Source organism: Pithys albifrons, chromosome 4 (genome assembly GCF_047495875.1).
Source record: "Pithys albifrons albifrons isolate INPA30051 chromosome 4, PitAlb_v1, whole genome shotgun sequence".
Lineage (NCBI taxonomy): Eukaryota > Metazoa > Chordata > Aves > Passeriformes > Thamnophilidae > Pithys > Pithys albifrons.
Genome location: NC_092461.1, coordinates 27,414,352 through 27,436,450, shown reverse-complemented (window position 1 = coordinate 27,436,450; position 22,099 = coordinate 27,414,352). Strand labels below are relative to the sequence as shown.

The window sequence follows — 22,099 nt, the reverse complement described above, 5'->3', positions numbered from 1 at the left end:
ACCTCATCACATACTGTTTTCAATTTTAGGCAGTCTTAGAGTCCTCTACGTCTTGTCAGCCCTTCAGTTCCCGCCTGCTTCTTCTTGTCTCCTTTGTTTGGGGCTCCATGACCACTCTCCCATCTCTCTGGCATCTGTGGCCATTTCCCCCCTTCAGTGTAGGGGTTGGCAGTCCCTCGGCCTCTGTGGGGTGTGTCCCATCTTCCCTGTGACAGCCCTGGGAACATCAGCTCTGTTTCTCTTGGACTTTGAGGCACGGCTGTCCACGGGACCTTTTGGAGACCCCTGAGCTGGCTATGGCTCTCACCATGTTCAGCTCCCCCTTCCTTCCCTCCAGCCACGGCTAGAGAAAGGATCAGCTTATGTCTGGTCACTTTCCTGCCTGAGGATGGGAGTGCTGAGTGGGGCAGAGAATAGAATTAGGGTGTCTCCACCAGCAAATGATACCTCCCTTCACCGCCCACAGACACACACTCATGGTCTGCTGGCACCCACCACTGCTGTCCCATGGCTGCTGGCACAGAGTATGCCCTGACCTTCTCTCCAAGCTCTCCCTGCCCAGAGCAGAGGTCTGGCAGAAGGCCATGCTGAAAAAAAAAAGGGGGGGGGAGGGGAGAGGGGAAGGGGCTCAGATAGGGCTCAGAAAAAGATACTGCCCTTGTGCCTGATGGTTCTCAGTGCCTGCTCATTAGGGTGAGGCCAAGGAAACCACCATCCCCATGGCTTGGAAGGCCAGAGCCTGTTTGGAAACAGGTTTGAGAACTACTGCCCCACCGCTTCATTTTGAGCAGACTGAGCAAAGCCAAACAATGCAGAGTCATGTGGTGGTGATTTTGACTTTTCTTAAACTAAGCTTTCTCTTTCAGGGACCTTGGAAGCTTTATTTTGTTCTTCCTAAGCAAGAAAGCAGGTAAAAAGTAAGACATGTAGTATGATGGCAAATATTGTTACTTCACCTTCTTAGTCCGTAGTCTTGAAAGTCTCCTCTCCCTCCCATCAGCAGCACCTCCTCTGATTTTTCTTCCATCAGTAATGACGACAATTAGCTCTTCCATCAATGACATATACTGAAATGTAATCCAGTTTATTTCCCCAAAGGGCATGCACAGACCTCAGATAAGAGAGTGTCTCCAATCCCAGACAGAAACCCACCTGCTTGTGGGTGGTGCTTCATAGCATTTGCTTTTATGTCTAATAATCAATGACAAAATGGGGGAACACAGCTCTGCTGAAGGTTTATAGCACCTGTGCTGCTGGGGGACTTGTTCAATACCAATTAGCAGAAAAGGGCTCTGTACCACAGACAGGCAAAAAAATACTGACACTAAGAGAGGTATGGCACTAAGACAGTAGAAGCCCTGCATTTGCCTTTTGGCTGAGCTTGTCTGCAAATGACACTTCTGAACAAGGTGTTGCATGATCACAGCAAATACTCTCCCAGTCCCTGCAATATGCAGAGTGTAAAACAAAAGCCTAGAAGTGGCTGCTGAGGAAGATATTACCTAGGAGAAAGGCAAGCAGTAATTATTAACTCTCTGCACAGGCTGTTCTGCAGCTGTGGAAAACGAGTCTCCTCCAGGTGACCTAAAAGGTGCGGTATCTTCCTGTGTCTTATGAGCAAAGAAACATTGTCCTAGAAGCTGAGGCCAGTGCTCCCAAACCTACAGCCAAAATAGGTTGCTCTGGGCTGAGCCCACCTACCATGAACAGGTTGTTAATTCACACATCATCCCGTGCAGTATTTCTTTGAAGAACGCAGTGTTCTGGTGGCAAGCTCCACAGATGTTAATGTAGTCTCTGCAGTGCAACAGAACTGCCTTCACATCTGCAGATCTTACACCTTCTATCATGGCCCCTCAAAGGAAATTTCACATCGTGATTTCCTTCAAATTTTCCATGCTGTTGTTTTACATCTCTTTAGGAAGGCAGAGACATAACAATGAGCATCCATGGGATAGGGTGATGGGTGGATGTATATCTGGACCTTTCATTTGGGAGTCTTATAAACTGGGCAATTGTGGGAGATATCATAGATTTGCTTTAAACAGCCCTAAGCATTGCAACAAAGTGTTTTTCTTTTCCATTTTTTAATTCTGTTTCCTGTCACCTACTACCTCTAAAAAGTAGTTTTTGTAATTGAAAGAGGTTTTATATTTGTAACATAGTTTGATGAGACAAAACTCAGAACATCTGAGTGAAGAGAGCTCTAAAGAGGGCTCATCAGCAAATGAACACCATGGAACCACTTGATTGTCTAAAAGTAGTGTTAATATTAGATACTAAAAGCTAGTACATAAGCACCATGTGTCAGTCCCCTGTGGTAATACCTGCAGGAGGTGCAGGAGGCCAGTGATGCTCCAGCTGTCTGCTGGGGATATTTAGGGGGCCCGAATGGAAGATGAGAGTATGAGGCTCACAAAGGGAAGCAGCTTGGCCTGCCACTATGCAAGTGCTATTTTACACATGGAAAATAAACCATTAACTCCCTGAAGTTTGGTGGGTTTCTTGCTGGTTTAGTTATAAAACCCCATTTCCCTCTTTGTTTTCAATCCTATTAGCCTAGCAGCTCAACAAGAGCTCAGAGAAGAAATTTTATTGATTCTTATGCCCAAATCTCTGCTCCCAACACTATAAATTCCAAAGACACCCTCAGGGGATAGAACAGAAACTTCTCTTAACTTTTGCTTGCTGGCTTCCTGAAAGGAACACAATCCTCCAAAATGCAAGTGCACTTGTGATGCAGTTCATTACACCCTGGCACAGAAGCTAAACTTTGGCAGCAAGAAAGAAACCCTCCTAGAACGGGCAAAAAGCAGGCTCTTACTCTCAGCTCTGCAGAACCACTCTTTGAGCAAAACGCCCAGATCTTCTGCTGTAAAACAAAGGCCAAAATGTTATGCAATACAGGAAAAAATACATTCAAATAAGGGGGCTCTGAAAAGAGTTTGAGTGAAATGGCCACACTTTGCAGGTTTATGGTCTATCCTGTACATCTTCCTTGCTCAACATAATTTATTATTTCCCTTACATTTCATGCAAAACCAAAAAATCTTATGATGCAGAAAGCATTCAGAAACATGAAGACAGTAACTGTCCAGCGAGTGGTCCACCTCTAAATATATAGCCTAGTACAGTTATATCTTTTAGTCTACAGATGCAGTGTTTTACATTGAATACATGTCTTTCAGCTAGAAGTCATTTGTCACCTCACTAATTCAGTAACAATAGTATAGGCAGTAATAGAAGGTTCTTATCATATTTATTCTGTTTTTCTAGGCACATTAAATCTTTATAAACTTCTGTGTCTGGAATTGGTTTTTCGCTCTCTATAATAAGGACAGTAAAAAAACAGAATATGCTTTGTGCACCTGCAAATGTGTCTGGAGACTAACAAGCTTATACATTTTAAAAGTTATTTGATTTACTCTTCGACAATCTGAGAATTTAACCTCATAATTTCTCATTATCCATTATTTTTGACAGTATGTAGCCTCATGTTTGTAAAGAGAGAGTAAAGTACCCTGGAAAGACTGCTCAGGATTCATGAGCATGCCTCAGATTCCAACTTTTGCAGAATTATTCTGGCTATGAAGACTCAAATGCTTCAATACATCACCTGAAGGTCTGGATGAACACAAACCAAAATCAGATACTTGACCAACCAAAGAGAGGGCTTGCTACAGGTTTCAGCCCTAATCGCAGATTCTTATTCAAGGCATAAAACAGAGGAATTACTTGATATTGAAAAAGACAAAAATGTAAAGGAATGACAAAATCTCTAGTTTCTTACCACTTCATTTCACCCTATTCCACGCATCTATAAAATGTCTTTCATCTACATGTGCACTATTAATTTTAACTAATATATCCTGTTATGCAAGTCTATAAAATAAAGCTGCTGCTGCTGCTGCACTATGGTCTTTTGAGATCTCTAGATCACAAGGCAAAGCATTTTAGTCATACCGTGCAGCCGAAGCACGGTATTTATGTCTGTCACTGCGCCCTGGCGTTCGCTGGAGCACCGAGAGGAAGCGACAAGTCAGCAGATGCCCTCACTGCGCCTGTGGAAGGAAGGGCTCCGAGTGCCATCAGCCGGGCAGCGAGGAGGCTGCGCTGTCCCTGGGCTGCAGTGACACCTGCCGGCACACGGGGAGGGCAGGGCAGGGCAGGGCAGGGCAGGGCAGGGCAGGGCAGGGCAGGGCAGGGCAGGGCAGGGCAGGGCGAGCGCACCCTGCGGGATGCGGCGCAGCTGGACCGGGTGAGCGCTCCTGGACTCCTCCGCAGAGCCGCCCAGAGGCTCTGGGATACCAGGGAGCATTTCCAGCGAATGGGCTGTGAAACACCACAAGACTTTTCAGAAGAACAGCACTAGTTTCATGGTTATTGAAGCCTTTTTTTCCTTTCCTTTCCTTTTTTTTTTTGTTTTGTTTTTTAAATTTCAGATGTGTGGGTGCACAACAGACCTAACAAGAGCAGTGTCTGAATTCTGTCCTATCCTGGTGAGCCACAAGCACTGAAAATCTGATTCTAGAAAGGTAAGACAGATGGGTTCAGGGCGGGGGAGGGTGTGTGTGTGTGTGTGTGTGTGTGTGTGTGTGTGTGTGTTTAGAATTACCTACTTTGTTCAGCCCACGTTAGTAACATAATTTAAAAAAAATTAGGGATTGGGGTTTCTTCAATTAAAAAAAATTCTGACTGAAAGCTTGACACTGAAAAGCATGATCAGAGGCCACCTACTACAGCCCCTGCAGCAGCTGCGTGGTGCCACAGTCCAAAGGAGATGCATCATGTCAAAGACCTGGTGGGCAGGTGTCTAAAAACACCACCCCAAAGCCAATTCCAAAAACAGGCAAGTTGGGCAAAGAATCCTCTGGAGGAGTCAGCTCCATTCAGTCTGCCCCTCCTTCCTCAGCATGCCACAGCATTTTCCCAGCATCCCTGACAATGCAATTTTTAGCCAATACTGACTAGTTCTTCAATGGCTCACTACATTTTGGGGTGTTTTTTTGCCATCCCATTGACTTCAATAGAAGTTATTAACAGAAGTAAAGGAACTCATCAGCATTAATCCAGAAATGAGTGCTCTGGGGGAAAGGGGACTAGAGCCCCACCTTCCTTGAGAGGCCTCTGCCATGTCAAACCTCCCCTGCTTCACTTTCAGGTCTGTGGAATTAATAACATTTCTTTTCCATTTCTCAGAGCTTGAAGTTATCCTCCTTCAGAAATTTATAAATGGGCATCTTCTTTGAATCTGCCTGGCTTGAAGCACATTAGTTGATGTCACAGCACAAATATTCATCACAGGAAACTTCCAGAATATGCAGCCTGTCATCTTCCACCATTACCAAAAAAGGGAGCATTCATGGAGTACATTTGGCCATCTTCAGACATTCTTGGGCCTATCCTGCCAGCCAGCATATGGGGAAAACAAATGGCAATTATGTCCAGAAGCAAACAAGATGCAGGCACTACACAACCAACACTATTATATACGAGGAACATGAGATTACAAACTGAGCCCTGCACTTTATGTGCAACCCAAGAGCTCCCTCTCCCCACTTCTTTTAACACTTACAAAGGGATATATGACCATGTCCACCATTCAGGTGACATAAAAGTTCCCACTTCACTCTCCACCCTCCTTCACTAGCTTTTGATGAGAGGGCAGTTGCTGTCACACAAAAATGAACTTGGCCAAGATTTGGTCAATGTTTGACATAACTATCTGAATAAAAAGTTGCTGTCCTGAACCAAACACACCAGGTCTTGGGGTGGGCTCCCACAGCACATGGGACATTGGGTTTCTCAGAGCCATACCCAGCCTGAGCTTTGCTAAATTGCTGCTGCAGCACAAGTTCAACACATCCCTCTACCCACAGCCAAATATTCCCACATAGCACAGCAATGCAAGTGTATTCCCCCTCTCCCAGCACAGCAAGATTGCCTGAACCTCTATTTTCCTTCAAACAAAGTACTTCTGCTGCATGCTTCTAATAGAAAATAAGCTGAATGGATAAGTTAACTTCATAACATGTTGCTTACTAGGAAACAAAATAAAGCCTCTGTGTAGACAGCACCAGTTTTTAGTGAAAAATACACACTATATGTGGCTTAAGCACGTTGTACCCAGTCCTGCCTTTCCAGTTCAAGATACAAGCCAATTATGTGATTTTTTTCCATACCTAATGGCTGCAAACAGCCCCTAAAAAGCCTCTGCTTTTGAGGCTGTCACACTTTCAGAGCCACTGTCCTAAATGTGTGACAACGATGTCTTTTTCAAAGAGATAAGTTTTAATCTCCAGAATATATCACAATTACAATTTCAGTTATCTAAATCAAAACTACAACTTTTCTCTCATAGGTTCAGTGAGTTGTAAAAGCTAATTTATTTCTCTTTCCTCTTCAGCTTTGCTTGGATAACAGCAATTCAGGGAATTGTTTTTGCTGCCCATGTGCAAGCAACACAGCCAATAACTACTTCTTATACATAACTTGAACATGGATTTCAAAATCAAAACATCAAAAATATATCAGAAAACAGGCCATAAAACAAGAAACAAATTACTGTCAGATGAATTTATCAAGTTTATTTTTATTCCCTTGTAGCTCCCAGAAATTTTCAGTAACAAACTAGTTGTTTTAAAAGGCAAAGACAACACGACAAATATAACACTGAATACACGACAAAACTCACTAACGTGTTTAAACCACATTTTGGAGCATAGTGAATACACATTCTCACTGTGTCAGTACCTTTCACAATAATAGTTAACAAATTCATTTCAAGTGGAACAAAGCACAAGACTTTTGCATGCCATTTCCTCCAAAGATTCAAATGAAAAGTCGTTTTTATCATCTTATCCCATTTATATAAGAAGGCCTTCTAAGAGAAGCCAAGTGAACCTGTCTATGACCAGCATTTTAGATAAGTCAGCTTTCACTCTCTTGTTCCAAGAGTCATATGTAGGCCATATTTTCACTCTAAACTAAAAGCTGAATGTTTATTATGTAATTATTTTTAAAGGTTTGTTAGCACTCCCAGCATCTGATACATCCTGTATTCTTTCAGGTTAAAGCATAATGAATACTTGTAAGCAGCAACAGAACCTCCCACATCTCCACTCCTGGGAGGAGTAAGCAGCACCAAAACTTTATTTCCATCTACTGCACTCCCTCATGTTCTCCACAGCAGCTGCCAGTGAGGTTTAACATTATTGGAACAATCATGTGAACAAACATGGAAGTTGACAGGCATGCGGTTGTCTCCTATCAGCTATCATAACTTAGGCAGGAATTCTGTGTATTTTTTCCATTTGTGATCTACTATCAAACAACTTTTATACTCCCTTATTACATTTGCCATGTTTCTCTCCAGGGGTTGAAAGGGGAAAAGCAGATCATTTTCAGTGTAACAGACACCTGGCTTCTAAATAAGAGACACTCATGTAGGAAAAAACCCCCAAAACATTAGAAAACTTAAAGTAACGTCTCTCCTATAGCATAAACCATGGCAGGCATTACATTTCAATGACAAAAGAATTATATTACTTCCCGAGATACAAGAATTGTAAAAGTTGTTTCTAAGCACCATTACAAATATATGCCAGGACACTGTCACCTTACTTTCTTACTCTAGCGCCTCACTACCCTTCTTAAAAGAAATAAATCTATAGTTTTTGCAATCCTATTCAGACTAAGCCCTTCAAAAAAGAAAGACTGCAGAAGTTTGGGGGTTTTTAATGGAAAAGAAAAGCCATGCTTGCAAAACTTTTACTATTTAGGATAGTAGTATCTATTTGATATTTCATTTCAGATGTCAACTTCCAAAACACAGATTTCAAGCTGTTGTAGATTTAATAGTGTGGGTTTTGTCATTATCCCATTTCAGAACAGCCCTGGAAACCTCAGCAAGCAGCACAGGTTTGTCTGCCAAACATCACTTGTTTACAGCCTTGTCTCTTGGCACATTCTGACTGGAACATTATAATGTCTGTCATCTTCAGTTATGAGAGTCACCACAGGCCAGTCCTCCTGCGGGTCGTTGGGATACAGTGTGATGAATTCATCAGTGCTGTACTTATAGAGTCGATACACTTGGATGGTATACTGCAGAGCATAAGCAAGAAGAAACATTTCCACCTACAATGGCAAAAAACAAATTTATGTATGAAATTAAACATTCTTTTTACAAGGTTTTTCTCATAAAAATACAAAACTAACAACTATCAGATGCAATTCTTCAAAGGAAAAATTATGAAGTGAGAATGCATATACATGAGCATCTCTAATCCAGTATCTCAATCATGCATCTCTATGATAACATGCACGTACCACCAAGCTCTTCGGACCCACAATGGCATAGCAGGATATTAACCCTAAAGGAAAACTACTTTACTCTGAAAATCCAACTTCCCTTCCACCATAAACAAGCAGGAAAGACGTTCTCTTGTATCAGTATTCATCCCATTAATTCACTAAACTGGACAAGAGCAGATTTCAGGCAACGATCCTTTCACTCTTAGAGGATACCCTGAGCTCTCCAGCCAAATAAAAAGGGAAAGCCTTTACCAAGCCTGTTGACAGGAGAAAGGAAGATTTTTTTCAGCTTCTTTCTCTAAATTTTATCTTGTCAACTACTATAGCAAGCATATCCTGTTCTAAATATCATTCTACAAAGAATATTGCTGTAGTAAACACATCCTGTCAGCACAAAAATAGGCAACATAACTTCTTGAGTACACTGGGAAACAAAAAAGCCACCGATGAATCATTAATTTAACAGCAGCAGCAACCTGTCTCATCTATACAACAGTTGTCAGATTTTTAAGAAAACAAACAGAAACATGTTTCTAGTGTCTATAATTAAGCAGTGAATTTAAGTGCAGTATCCCACTTGTAATGTATTCAATGGGGTTTTTTAAATGGATGTTTCTAAAATCTTTCAGACTATTCAGCTCATTAACTACTACACTTCAGTTTGTGGGTTTTTTCGTAAAATGTTACCATTTCTGCCATGTATAACACAGTAATTGTCATTAGTTTATCAGAATTCACCAAGTATATGTGCTACACATGTGATCTTCTCTTCATAATCTGAGTATTAGCTTTTATCATGGTACTTTTTAAAAGCTAACAATTAAAAGATTACTATAATATACATGTTCTATTAACAGAAAACCCTATTTCCAAAGAATGCTACCTGTCAGCTGCCAGACAAAACCCAGCATTTAAAAGGAAGGCCTTTAGTGACTCACTACAAGCAATCAGTTCCAATATACTTTTCCCAACAAACGACCAGACAGTACACCATTCCACTCAGCCAGCCCAACAAAAGCTGGGTGATTTCTTAACCCACTTGAAACTAAAAGCTCCAAACCAGGAAAATAACACTTTAAGAACAATCTCTCCTTACTTGTTCAAGGCCTCCACTGTGACCAATATGATTCAAGTGATTATGCATTAACTGACAAGGGTTGCTGGATGTATCCCGTGCAAACAGTAACCAGGAGAAGACAGGCACTCTCTTTCCACTTTTATCATCATTGTATAATTCAATTGCAGTATTAAGCATCAAAAACTTCAGTGCTTCATAGAGACTATACTCCTCCTCTTCATTTTTAAACAATTTATCACAAGCTTCTTGTTTCTCAATAGGATCCTTGATTTCACTTATATTCTTCCACTAAAAAAAAAAAACAAACCATCATACAATACAAATCAATAACCATCACCATTCAAGAGCTGCAAAAAGCCACTTGTGAGTTGTCAGATTCTCAGTACAGACACTCAGAATTTAATTTATGAAGGGCTTTGTGCCTTTTTAAAAACAAACAAGAGTATTTCCCCAATTGTAGCCCCATCAAGGTCAGGCTGAGTTAGTTTGGTTTGGCTTTAATTGGTCCTTAAGCAAAGCAAAAGGAGCGTATGCTGGAAATTTTTGGAGGATGGCAGAAAATAAGCAGTAAGGTAATAACCTTTTTTGTTTCTGTTCCAAATATCCTGCATACTTCACATTCTTTACATTTCTGTTACTCAGAAATTTATTTCTGAGTCTGGCTTTCAAACTGTTTGATTGCAGTACGTAAAGTACTCTTAAAAACCTTGATAAAATGAGAATGTGCATTCACAGTAAAACAGGAACAGCTGAAGAGTTTTTTTAACAGGTTCCAGAGTTCCCAGAGGGAGAAGGCCGTAGGACTATGTAATACACTAGGAACAATGAAAGGGCACAACCATGTTCCTGTGACACTAACCTAGAATAAAAGTATAAAAGTGGAACAAAAACTACTCCTTTTAAATTACTTCAGTGTTGTTCTGTATTTTTCTTTCCTCAACCTGTTCTAGATAGCAACAGGAATTATCCACAGTATACATCATTTCTTCAAATAAATACAAGAAATAATACAGCCAAAAGATTACTCTGATACATTAATTTCTTACTTGAAACCTGTCTAACAGTTTCCTGCAGAGCTGCTTGCACATTGATTCCATCATCTGGCTGGAATCCTGCATCAGCATCGAAAGATCAGACATCTCTCACATACCCAAAAAGACATTCTTCACTTGACTTTTTTTGCAGTATACATACAGAAGAATCTTTGTCATTTTCCTTATTTGCAAGTGAGCAAGAAGAAACAAATACTTTTCCAACCTTTTTCCTCAGAAGCATTAAATACTCTTTAATTTCATCACTTATTTCTCCCATCTTCTTGCCTGGTTTCTGTTTTAGCTGCCACTGCTTGATCCAGTCATACTTGTTAAGCAAGTTTTCAGGAAGCTGGAAGTTGAGAGAAGAAAAGGCAGTTAAGTCAAATGTCTGGAAAGGAAAAGTCACCAACTTGCATATTTTGCTTTTTTGTAAGATTTTGCACCTTAAAACGATCCCTCATATGTTCTACTGAACAGATGTCACAGTAAGATGACCATAACCAAACACAACTGGCTCTATTATTTTTTGGGTAACGGTCAGAATACTGGTCTATTACTATTTCAAGATCTACAAAATACATAACACTAGAAAAATTAATCACCAAGTTACCCTTGCCTTTTTTTTTTAAATTAAAATAACTTCCCATCAGCAGATTGATGACAGTGATTTTGTTGGAAAGTGTCTCTAAACCAACACAAGAGCACATCCACTAGATAATCCAGAAGTGTTGGTGGACTGCAAACTACTTTGTTCAGAACACACAAACTGCGTTTCCTTTCCAGGGAACATAATTCAAGTACTCCAGGACAGGCTCTTTATTAAAGAAGAAAACAACCTGAGAAGTAGTTGATGCATCAGATACATTAGTTTAAGCCTCTGACTGCCTTTTTTACTGCTCATGAGCTACACCTTAAGAGCTTTGACATTTCTCTTTAAGGGCATCCTAGCACTTGCACATCCAGTTTTTTACCGTTATCTATTAACCCATTTTACCACTAGAACTGGAAGAGCACCTTGCACCTCACAATAAGTTAAGTATTTGGCTAGAGCAGTACATATGCCATCAGCCATTACCAGCTAGTTTTTATTTTATCAGGATTCCAAATCAGTAGTATGTTCTCGTTAATGGCAACCAAGGATGTGTCAGACAGACACAGAGCTTCCCCCCTTCAGCCTGGCATCCTGTGCTAACTGGACACATAGAACTACATAACCAAAAATTATATGCCAGTAACTTCTACAAATAGAAATGCGCATGTAAGCACCATTTTAAATTAAAAACAACAAAACAGTGATAAAACTGTTAAATTTGTACTGCCAGATACACACTGGCAGTACTGTATTGTCACTACATGTTGGTAGAGAAAAATGAAGAGTGAGCAACTCAGACCTATACCAACCCTGTGAGACTGAAGGCAGCTGAGAATAAACAAGTCACAGCTGCTTGGAGGAGTTAGCTACTCCCTAGAGGTTGCTCATGGGAGCTCCTCAGGTTTCTCACAGCACATCAGAGAGGTTCTTGAAAACATCTAGGATAAATTCTCCAAAACATTGGACCTGTGAGATATGGGTTATAACCAATTAAAGTTTGTGGCTTGATGGTGTGAGGGTTTAAATTCGCCAATGGTGTGTAGCTTTAGCTCTATATAAACTGTGTGTGGTGTGTGATAAAGGGGCATTTACTCAATCATATTGGTCTGTGTGTGATGCCCAGTTCCTCCACCACATATTTATTTATTTCTGTAACTACATACATTTCTCCTATATGCCTTCTGCTTTGATGTATAACAATTTACCATTTCAGTCAGTTTAATTTGTATTTTTATACCTTTTTTTAAAAAATGTTATATTTTTCCCTATGAATCAGTAGGAAGAAAAAAGATGAACATCATTAAAAACTGCAAAGTACACCATTTAAAAAAAATGTTCACCTGCTCTTTAAAGGAGCACTAGGAAACTATGTTTTTTAGTCTGATAATGTGGAAATGGTTGTCAGCTGAGATAATGTGTTTATTATAAAAAGGAAACTATTTTGCAATGTACTTACTGTTGCAGTAAAACATTCATAGAACTATTTTTGTCACTAATTACAAAAACATATTAGTAGATGTTTAATTAATAATGTTACCATGATGAGAAATTTTAAGACGGCCTCTAAAGCTACACGTAAAGACAGTAACAGCTGTGTGATTCTACCTGGACTGCTACAGAGTCTGCATCAGACATTCAACATTTACATTCCCAGCAACATCCTGACAATTGAAACCTTATTCTTTTGTATAGGCAGCTTCTTACACGTTTCTTCTGTGTTCACTGATACCACTAAATGGACTGTGTTGACACAAGACAATTTCTGGAATATTCTTCTTCTGCTCTTAGGAACCTGACACCTTGCTTTGCTTGTACATCAACGCTCTGTAAGAACTGTTCTTCACGTCAGGTTGGAGTTACTCTTACACTTACTGTACGTAATGTTTAAGACACAGGTAATTACAAACATTCTGAAAAGTCTACAGCATCCAATTTGTTATTCTGCTTCCTAGAGAAAATATATATGGCACACAAGGGTATGCATGATAATTTTGAAAAGCTGGGTGTTTCTCTAATGTTAGAATAATTGTCTATATTTTTTATTACCAGCTGTCTTTGGAAAACATCTGACTGCCATATTACATGCAGTAAGAAGAAACCAAGAAGGTAAAATGAAGACAGACAAGTTACATTACAGTCAGCTCTACAGTAACATTTACATACATTATAAACAGGAAACTAAGGGCACCTGGACTCAATTGCAAGTTGAAAGAATCACTGTGCACAAACAACCAATATTGAAAACTACAGCTTCTCAGTTCAAGGGATATTGAGAAGTGAGCATATATAGCATAACAGAGAAAGGAGATCATAAAATTATCAAATAGGTTATCTACTGTCAGAACATCAGAGTCTGAGACGTACCATAGTAAAATCCTCACTCTGCAGCCAGCTCGGTAACTGGGTAGCTTGGCTTAATGCCTGGAAAAGAGTTGCTCTGAAAGCACAATAGTTATCACCTCGTATTCTCCTTATAGATGCAAACTTCTGAGCAACTGCTTCATATCCCTGGAAAAACACAAAATCCAAATAATGTGAAAGTATTAATAAAACATTTTAAGGTCACGTATTGGTAACATAAAAGATATTGGAATAGTAGCATCTAAATAACTAATGCTATTTTCAAAAAAAAGTGTTTGACCCACTACCCTTCTGGAAGTTCAAATGCTTTTATGTTACAAATTATGCTTTGAAAAACCCCAACTTTCTTAGTTGTGATGAAAAACAAAAAAGAAACTACAGAAATCTAAGCAGATAATTGGTTGAGGTATTTGATGACAGAACATGAACACCATTGAAATATGGGTAGTTAACTCACTTAGGTTTTAAAAAAAATCAAACATACAAACACACGCATACAAGACTACATATCATACAAGAAGTTTCAGGAATAGTTAATGCTACTTACCCAATAGATGTCACATGTAGTTTGTTTCTGCCTCAGGGAAAATTTGTGTTTACACTGAAATATCTTGACACTTGCCTCAGCACATTTGTTCCCTCCCTGCTGTTCCCATACACAGAGTTTCAGCAGAAGCCACAATGTTGAAATCCAACTTCCCAAGCTCCCCATGTCTCTCCAGCTAACTTAGCAAGAGCCAATGCTCTTTGTGTCTGTATTTCTTAGTAATCTCTGGAAGGCAGCATTTTTTATTTATGTATTTTTTATGTTTACTCATACATATCACTGAATTTTCAAACAACAATGAAACAACTTTATTTTCTACCATTCTAGCTCAAGATTAATAGAAGAAAACTAGTTCAAAAACTGGGAAGAAAATTTTCAGGAAAAATTTAAGAAAACACAAGCCTATTCATTGAAGCTCCCCATCTAAAAATCATACAATTCACCAACTTTGGTTATTTGCTCCGCATTTCAACAGCCCACAAAATTAGCATTTTATGGCCATAAACAAAATATAAAACTTAATTGAAAACACTAATGAAGAACAGCATGAATCAAATCCCTACACTATCAGCAAGTAGCCTTACTAAAACCACATTTGGAATGAATACAAAAAGCATCTTTCAGTTGTCAGTCACTTCTAAGACTCGACAATGTAAAACAATGCTACTGCATTTCCCACCTTAAAGATTGATCCCATAGGACAACACCCAGCAAACACATAAATGACAACAAAAAGCCTAAGGAAATTCCACAAAAATAGAACAGCTACCTTTCTCATCCTTTTTGCTACTGGTGTATTTCCTCTCCATTCTTTTCTGCAATATTCCATGATGTCCACTTCCGGTGAAACACTTAGTTTATACTCTGTCAAAACAGAAGATGCAACATTATACAGAAAACAGAACAAGGTAGAAAGTGTGTCAAAGTTATAAATACACTATCACTTTAAAATAACATTGGTGCCAAAAGAATCTGGCAGCACAACCTATAGCTACTAAGTGATTGTTAGCCTGGGAGGGGACAAAAGCAGCTTGCTGTGAAAATTACAGGTGAAGAAAAACAATCCTCATGTCTCCAACAAAGACAATGCTCTAGTCCTCTTTTCTGCAAATATTATTAAGTGGCAAAGAGTAGAAAACAGCAAAGTACTCTTAATTTCTTAGCAAGCAGAAAAACATTCAACAAAATTTTCTCTTCCTCATAAAGCAGCCTGACTATCAGAGGGAAAGATGATAGATCTTTCTGAGTAAGTCAGTGAAAATTGTAGAAAGAAGAAATACAGTTTAGGAACCTCTTGGAATTCAAACAGCCTTCCTTCCAAAATAGATAGCAGTGAGGTTATCACAGCATCCCAGCAACAGATGCTACTATGACAACTACAAATCAGCAATTTTCAAGCACATTTACTTGTAATACAGCCTGTGACTGCCTTCCAGAGGATTAGTATTCTCTTGTAAAGTAACTACACAAACACAGGAATAATATATTAAGAACAACTACTTTTACATAAAGTTGATCTTTTTGTGAATTAAACTGTACAATGTGCTCAGTCACAAGTAACTTCTATTGCACACAGACATCTGTGCAGATGGAAATGAGGGTGTCAAAACATCACATATTGTGCTACAGTGAATTATATAATACCATACTTGAAACTTCATACAAAGTTCAGTTATACCTGAAGTGTTTGTCTCATGAAGTAGTATTTTCTCTCTCTCTATTTCTTCTGCATCACGATACATGTCCTCCTCACTGCAACAAAAATAAACACATAGCAAATGTAACAGCACAAATCTTACTCTCTTTTTCAACCTTTTCCCCTGGTTACAACTCAGACAAATGTTAAAAGTCTTTCTACAATTACTTTTTTAACTCAATTTGCTTTCCATCTTGCACATTTTCATAGAACCAACATTAGTTCTCAAAAAAAAAAAAAAGGTTTAAAAAACCTCTCAACTGTTTCCCTGCTGTATCTATGGCATCAATGTTGGTAATGAATCATTGCCTGAATTTCTCTTCTCTGGTTGGACAGATACCACAGTCCCTTTGTACTTCTAAATTTTAAAGTACAGATTTGCAAAAGACAGAAGCCAACATGTCTTTTTACAGCATATATGAATAATGTCACCTTTGCATGCAAGTAAGAAGTCACTATTCAACAGAGCTTTGTATCTACACACCACTGGGACTGAGCAACCTGCCCAATAGTGAGCAGAATATATGACAGAATTTGATGAAAAGTAGACAACTACCTGCAGCTGGTTTGAATGTTACCAACTCAAAGTAAAACTTCTAACATGATCCAAACTGCAACTTACAGGCCATGTGAAATCCAAACACTTCTTTCTCAAATAATACGGGCTTTTCAGCCAAGGTATGTTTTCTTCAGAGTCAAATATCTTCATCTGAGACTATATACAGACATTCTGAAGTCAAGTTATGACTACAAAGGAAGAATCATAGAATTGATTGGGTTGGAAAAGACCTCAGAGATCACCGAGTCCAACCCTTGCTCCAACTCCAGTCCATTTATCATATCATGGCACTCAGTGCAAGGTCCAATCTCAGTTTAAAACCTCCAGGGATGGTGAATCCACCCCCTCTCTGGGCAGTCCATTCCAATGCCTGATTACTCTCTCTGGAAAGAATTTTTTTCTGATATCCAACTTAAGTTTCCCCTGGCAGAGCTTGAGCCCATACCCCCTTGTCCTGTTGCTGAGTGCCTGAGAGAAGAGACCAACCTCCACCTGGCTAGAACTTCCCTTCAGGTAGTTATAGACAGTGATGAGGTCACCTCTGAGCCTCCTCTTCTCCAGGCTAAACACCCCCAGCTCCCTCAGCCTCTCCCCATAGGATTTGTGCTTCAGTCCCTTCACCAGCCTTGTTGCTCTTCTCTGGACCCGCTCCAGCACCTCAATATCTTTCCTGAACTGAGGGGCCCAGAACTGAACACAACACTCAAGGTGTGGCCTACAAGAATATTGTTTCTATGTACAGCTTTGCATTAACATGAAGAGATCTCATAGCTTGGATTCAAACATTACTGAGAACGGAGATCCACACAGTGCTCAAAAAACTGACTGTAAATTGCACGTCCTTTAAGCACAATTCTGAGTAGCATTTCTCATATAATTACATCCAGCAAATAAGCTTTTAAAAAGTAATCACAGTCTCACAGTTAAAATACTTAAAAAAACCATACACCACCAAACATAGTATCATTTAGGCTTACCACTAAAAGAAGCTGACATTGAAAGTCTGTATTTTGAAGAAAGTACATGTGCAGAAAAAAGGCTGTCAAGTTTTTATTCAATGCCCACTACTACTAGCAGCTTCTACTCCTCCAAAGAACCCAAATCTGAACCACAGCTTGCTTGTTACAAAGACCAAGACAAAATTAAGGCAGTGACCTTGCCCCATCTTACATCACTAAGAGAGGACAAGCAATTAGGAAAACTGCAAAAAAGAGTTTAATGTAGCCAGCTGGTAGTTAGATTACTTTCAGCTGATCCAAATTATTTGCATGTATTTCCCTTGAGAACAAAAAAAATGTTTAGCATAAAGACCAATATAGGTTAATACCAGGAAACTCATCTACTGTGCTGTCATACCAAACCTCGGTTTAGTTTTTACTGAAGTGCTCAAGCAGCTGCTTGAAATCTCTTTAGTAACAATACTAAAGAATTATTAATTAAAAGAAAACCAATGGATACAGTAGATATTAAGTCCAGTACTCCACAGAAAGCCTACTACCTGGTGAGAAGAAAAATCATAGAAATACTTGTTTCAAGTCCTTATCTTTGTCACAGTGTGGCACTGGCCAAAGCCCAATTTAAAAGCAGAATTTAAAGTCCATTACAGTTTATGAAGAATTCTAAGAACACTTAATAAACTTGAAAATACTATGAAAAAACCCCACACAACTCTGTATCTGGCAGCAGCCATCTCTAGCCTAGCTTATCTATAAGCCAAGCATTTAAAATATAAACCTCTCTCTCTGAGCATGAAGAAACCTGCTGCTGCAAAGGCCCCACAGGAGGTGTCAGGGCAGGAGGAATTGTTACTTTGGGATACAGCCTAGATACCAAGGAGAAAAAATACATCAGAACTTACTTAGATTATCCTGGGCTTTTCATTTTTGAAAGCAAACAACAACAAAAAACCCCTCCACATCACCAAAAAACTACAACCCCAACAAGTTAAGACGACAACAAGCATAATTAAGCTGGAGCAAAGAAAAAGGACTATGGGCAAAATAGAAGTAGTTTTGTATTGGTGTATTTGTAGGGCTGAAACTCCTAGTGTTGAAAATACCATACAAAAGGCATATTAGAACAAATAGAATTAGTATGCCATATAGAATCTTCTGTGATTGTCAGCACTGCACCTCACAAAGTGTTCACAGAGATCTGCACTCAACTCTTAGTTTCCCTCTCTCTGCATGCTACCCTTAATGTCACAGCAGTTATTCCCTTAGATGGGAAACCACTACAAACTACAAAAATAAGCCATTTATCTAAAGGGTGAAAGCGGACATCAAATTTTAAGATGCGACATTTAGACCTATCTCACTAAGATATTAACTAATTTTGCCAAGAAACTTACCTTCATGAACTGAGAGTACCTCTCCCTTTCTACAGAAAAACTGTTAATCTATTAAAAAAATAAATTCCTCACCTCTCAGGTGACTCCACTGCTGAACAATTACTAGATGCAGGTAGATATAGCTCACAGTTTCCAGCTTCATCCTGATCTGTCACAAGTGATTTAATCATATTTATCTTCTCAGGTCTCCTACTACTTCTGAATACACAGTCTTTACTTATTTCCAATGCAGTTTGCTCTTTCAGGTCTGTAGCTGCATTTGCTGAACCAAGTTCCTCACAAGCAACATCAACTTCCTTTTTATGCTTCATCAGCAGTGTGGGAACACTCTCCTTTTCTTGTTCTGCACCTGCAGAAAGGCTGGTTGGTTCTGTCATCCACCCTTGAAAATTATCCTGGCTTTGAAGAACGGAGAAATATATGAACAGTGTCTCTCACAGAAGAACAAAAGCACGTTTTAAGAAAATTACAAACTTTGAATAGTTATATTATATTCTAAGGATTCAGAGGGTACATAAATTTTTCAAAACCAGGAGCAAAATCCAGAACAGTTCAGTAAAATAAGAGAGCACCCAAGCTATTTTAAAACTCATCCTATTGGCAAGTCAATTCTGCTTCTTACCAAGGCTAAGCTGTGCCAGTTCCTCAAACAGAACCTGCACTAGAATTAGTGCCCTGACTGAACAGCTGCTGCTCTTAAGGTGCATTATCCCCTAAAAATCTGAGGATTAAAAGAAAGCCCAACAAAACAAGTTTCAATCCTGCTAGACAAGGATTTGTACAAACTCATCTGGCACTCTGTGAAATTTTCACTGCACCAGAATAATGCTTAGTGCAAAAATTTCCAATCTTTACGTCTTCCAACACGATGTTTAAGATATCAAGGTAAGATTTATAAAATCCATTCTAGCAAGCTCTCCAAAGGTTTAGAATACGTGCCCATATAAAAAATGTTCAGGGATATTTATTTTAAATTGACACATAATCCTCTTAAAGAGTTATGGGTTGCTTTGCAGTTGCCACATTTGTGTTTTAGACACTCCATTACTATCTAGGCTGGTAATCTCAGAACTCATAGTCTTAATACCCACTCTATACAGCTTGAAACTGCACATGTCTCTATCTCCAGGTTAAGGAGTCCCAACAAACCTTTGCTTGCAGATGTTACTGCCCTTCGGCACTCAAGCCCTGCTGTGGGCCATGCTCTCCCATAGCACAGAGCTCACAGAACCACAGAACAGCCTGGATGGGAAGGGGCTTTAAAGATCATCCAGTTACACTTCCCCTGCTGTGGGCAGGGACCCCTTTCTCTAGATCAGGCTGCTCAGAGTCCCAGCCAGCCTGGCCATGAACACCTCTAGGGATGAGGCATCCATAGCTTCTCTGGGCAACCTGTTCCAGTGTCTCATCACCCTCACAGTAAAGAATTTCTTCCTAATACCTAATCTAAACCTCCCCTCTTTGAGCTCGAAATCATTCCCCCTTGTCCCATCTCTAAATGCTCTAAAAAGTCCCTCTCCATTTTTTTTGTAGGCTCCCTTCGGGTACTGGAAGGTCGCAATTAGGTCATCCCAAAGCCTCTTTTCCAGGTTGCACAATCCTAACTCTCTCAGCAATTCCCTGTAGGAGAGGCGCTCCATCTCTAATCAACTTGGTGGCCTCCTGTCAACTCGCTACAAGGGATCCACGTCCTTGCTGTGCTGGGACCGCAGGGCTGGATGCAGCACTGCAGGGCCGGGGTATCACCAGAGCAGAGGGGCAGGATCAGCCCCGACCCGCCGCCCGCGCCGCCGGTGCCGCAGAGTGGCCCATCGATTTCCCCACCGCGCTGCTCAGGGCAGGCGGCCCGGGCTATGCCCGGCACTCGCGGCCGTGCCCAGGGAGGTCTCACCTTCCCTCGGCGCCGCCCGCAGGGGAGAGGCCGAGCCCGAGCGGGGAGCGCAGCGCTCCGCCCGCCGCCCGGCGTCGCTGGCCGCTCATGCCGGAGGGACCGCGGGCAGCGCCCGGCAGCGCCAGCCCCGGCACAGCGAGCGGGCACAGCGCAGCCCCGCAGCCGCTTCCGCATCACCGGCCGGCGGCATCCTGCGCGTCACCGCCGGAAAGGGCTGCGCTCCGGCCCCGGCCCGCCCACAGCCCGTCCTCCCTCCTTTCTGCGCTGCCGGCCCCCATCCCGGGCGCGGTCCCGGCGGGTGCGCGGCCCCAGGGGCCCGGGGCGGCATTGACGCTTCTCGGGCTGCCAGGGAAGTGCTGTCATCGACCTGCATTCACGTTAAATTAAAGGAGTTAAGTGACCATCCTCCAGGTGGAAGACAATACTAAGTTGTTTTAAATATAGGAGAGGGCGGAAATGAGAGCTGCTTCGCGGCTGTAGCTGCTCCGTACAAATCCCTGGAGAGACCCCAGCGCTGTTCAGGGCGCGAGTGAGTGACAGCAGCGCGTGGAGCTGGGACAGGCTGAGAGTCTCCTCCGGGAGCAGAAAGTGCATCACCAAATACTGATACACCTTCTTTAAACTCCAAATAGGAGAGAAACATTTGTATGTACGTATGGCCAGACTTCGAGAACGCAGACTTGGGCAGGGCTCTCCCCACGTGGGTGTGCCCTTCCAGCCTGCGAAGTGGATGTTTTAGGTGAGGCACAGCGTGCGCAGAACTGGCCCCACCGTTTAAGTCCTAAGGTCCATCTGCCACGGCCGAGCGAGCTTGGACAGTGACAGTGAAGTCCTCGGGACTGTCACAGCACCCGGTACTGACCGGGGCTGACCCTGCTGAGCATCCAAGATCTGACGGGATGGGATGGCAGGGAGGCATTGAACTGCCAGGGGATGGTCCCCACTGAGACTCGAACTCAGGACCTTGGGATTCAGAGTCCGGAGTGCTCTCCTTTACACCACGGGACCGCCCCTTAGAAGAGAAACCTACCTGGAGAATAAATGATAAACATTTCAAAATTACACTCTATTCAAACATGTGCAATATTAAAAAAATACTCCGAACAGTAAAAAGTCAGAAAGCTGTACTGTGGTAGAAAAGAAATCCACTGTAGTCTGAGTGTTTTGAAGGGTGTGCTCCTTGAAATAAGACCTGAAAATGGAAAAGCATTTATCTTCTTTCTGAAATTTCCCTCACAAGAATACGGTTTCTCAGGGTATTACAAGTGATGATGTTGAGGCAGAAAGCAAATAACTACAAATATGCTGTCAGCAAAGGCATTTGAATTAACCTGTATTTAGGGTATAAAACAGTATTGGGAGAACACTTTAAAGGGAGGTCAGGTAGTAAAACCTAGAAAGGGTTAAAATGGGAACTGTAAGTAATTTGCAACATCATGAAACTTAATATAAAACTGATGAACATTTTTGTAAAGAGTATTTTCTGTTTCTTTTATCCTTGAGACATGAATATCATGAATGTTTCGAGGAAAGAAAGAAACCCATTACCTTAGCTTTTTTTTTTTCGAATCAATGCTCTTCTTGTGGATCAAATTCCTGTTGGATTACTCTTGACAATGACATCTCCTTTTAAAAATCTCTTTGTCAGAACAAATGTTTGACCGATGAGTTTGTC

At 40.8% G+C, this 22,099-nt stretch overlaps 1 protein-coding gene across 3 annotated transcripts; it reads right to left on the bottom strand.

The window, feature by feature from the left end:
- Positions 1-6,565: 6,565 nt before the first annotated feature.
- On the bottom strand, positions 6,566-20,637 carry OTULIN (OTU deubiquitinase with linear linkage specificity). 3 transcript variants are annotated; one of them, XM_071553711.1, is made up of 9 exons: positions 20,425-20,637; positions 18,606-18,928; positions 15,607-15,680; positions 14,698-14,792; positions 13,929-14,027; positions 13,385-13,528; positions 10,652-10,777; positions 9,413-9,682; positions 6,566-8,139 (listed from the first exon to the last, which is right to left on the bottom strand). In XM_071553711.1, exons 1-9 carry the CDS (start codon positions 20,596-20,598, stop codon positions 7,945-7,947), a joined length of 1,500 nt encoding a protein of 499 aa, XP_071409812.1. In that variant the 5' UTR covers positions 20,599-20,637; the 3' UTR covers positions 6,566-7,944. The 3 variants fall into 3 exon arrangements, with proteins under 3 accessions (XP_071409812.1, XP_071409813.1, XP_071409814.1); XM_071553712.1 differs by having other exon boundaries at positions 18,606-18,932; positions 20,425-20,603; XM_071553713.1 differs by lacking the exon at positions 13,929-14,027 and having other exon boundaries at positions 20,425-20,635.
- Positions 20,638-22,099: the final 1,462 nt, after the last annotated feature.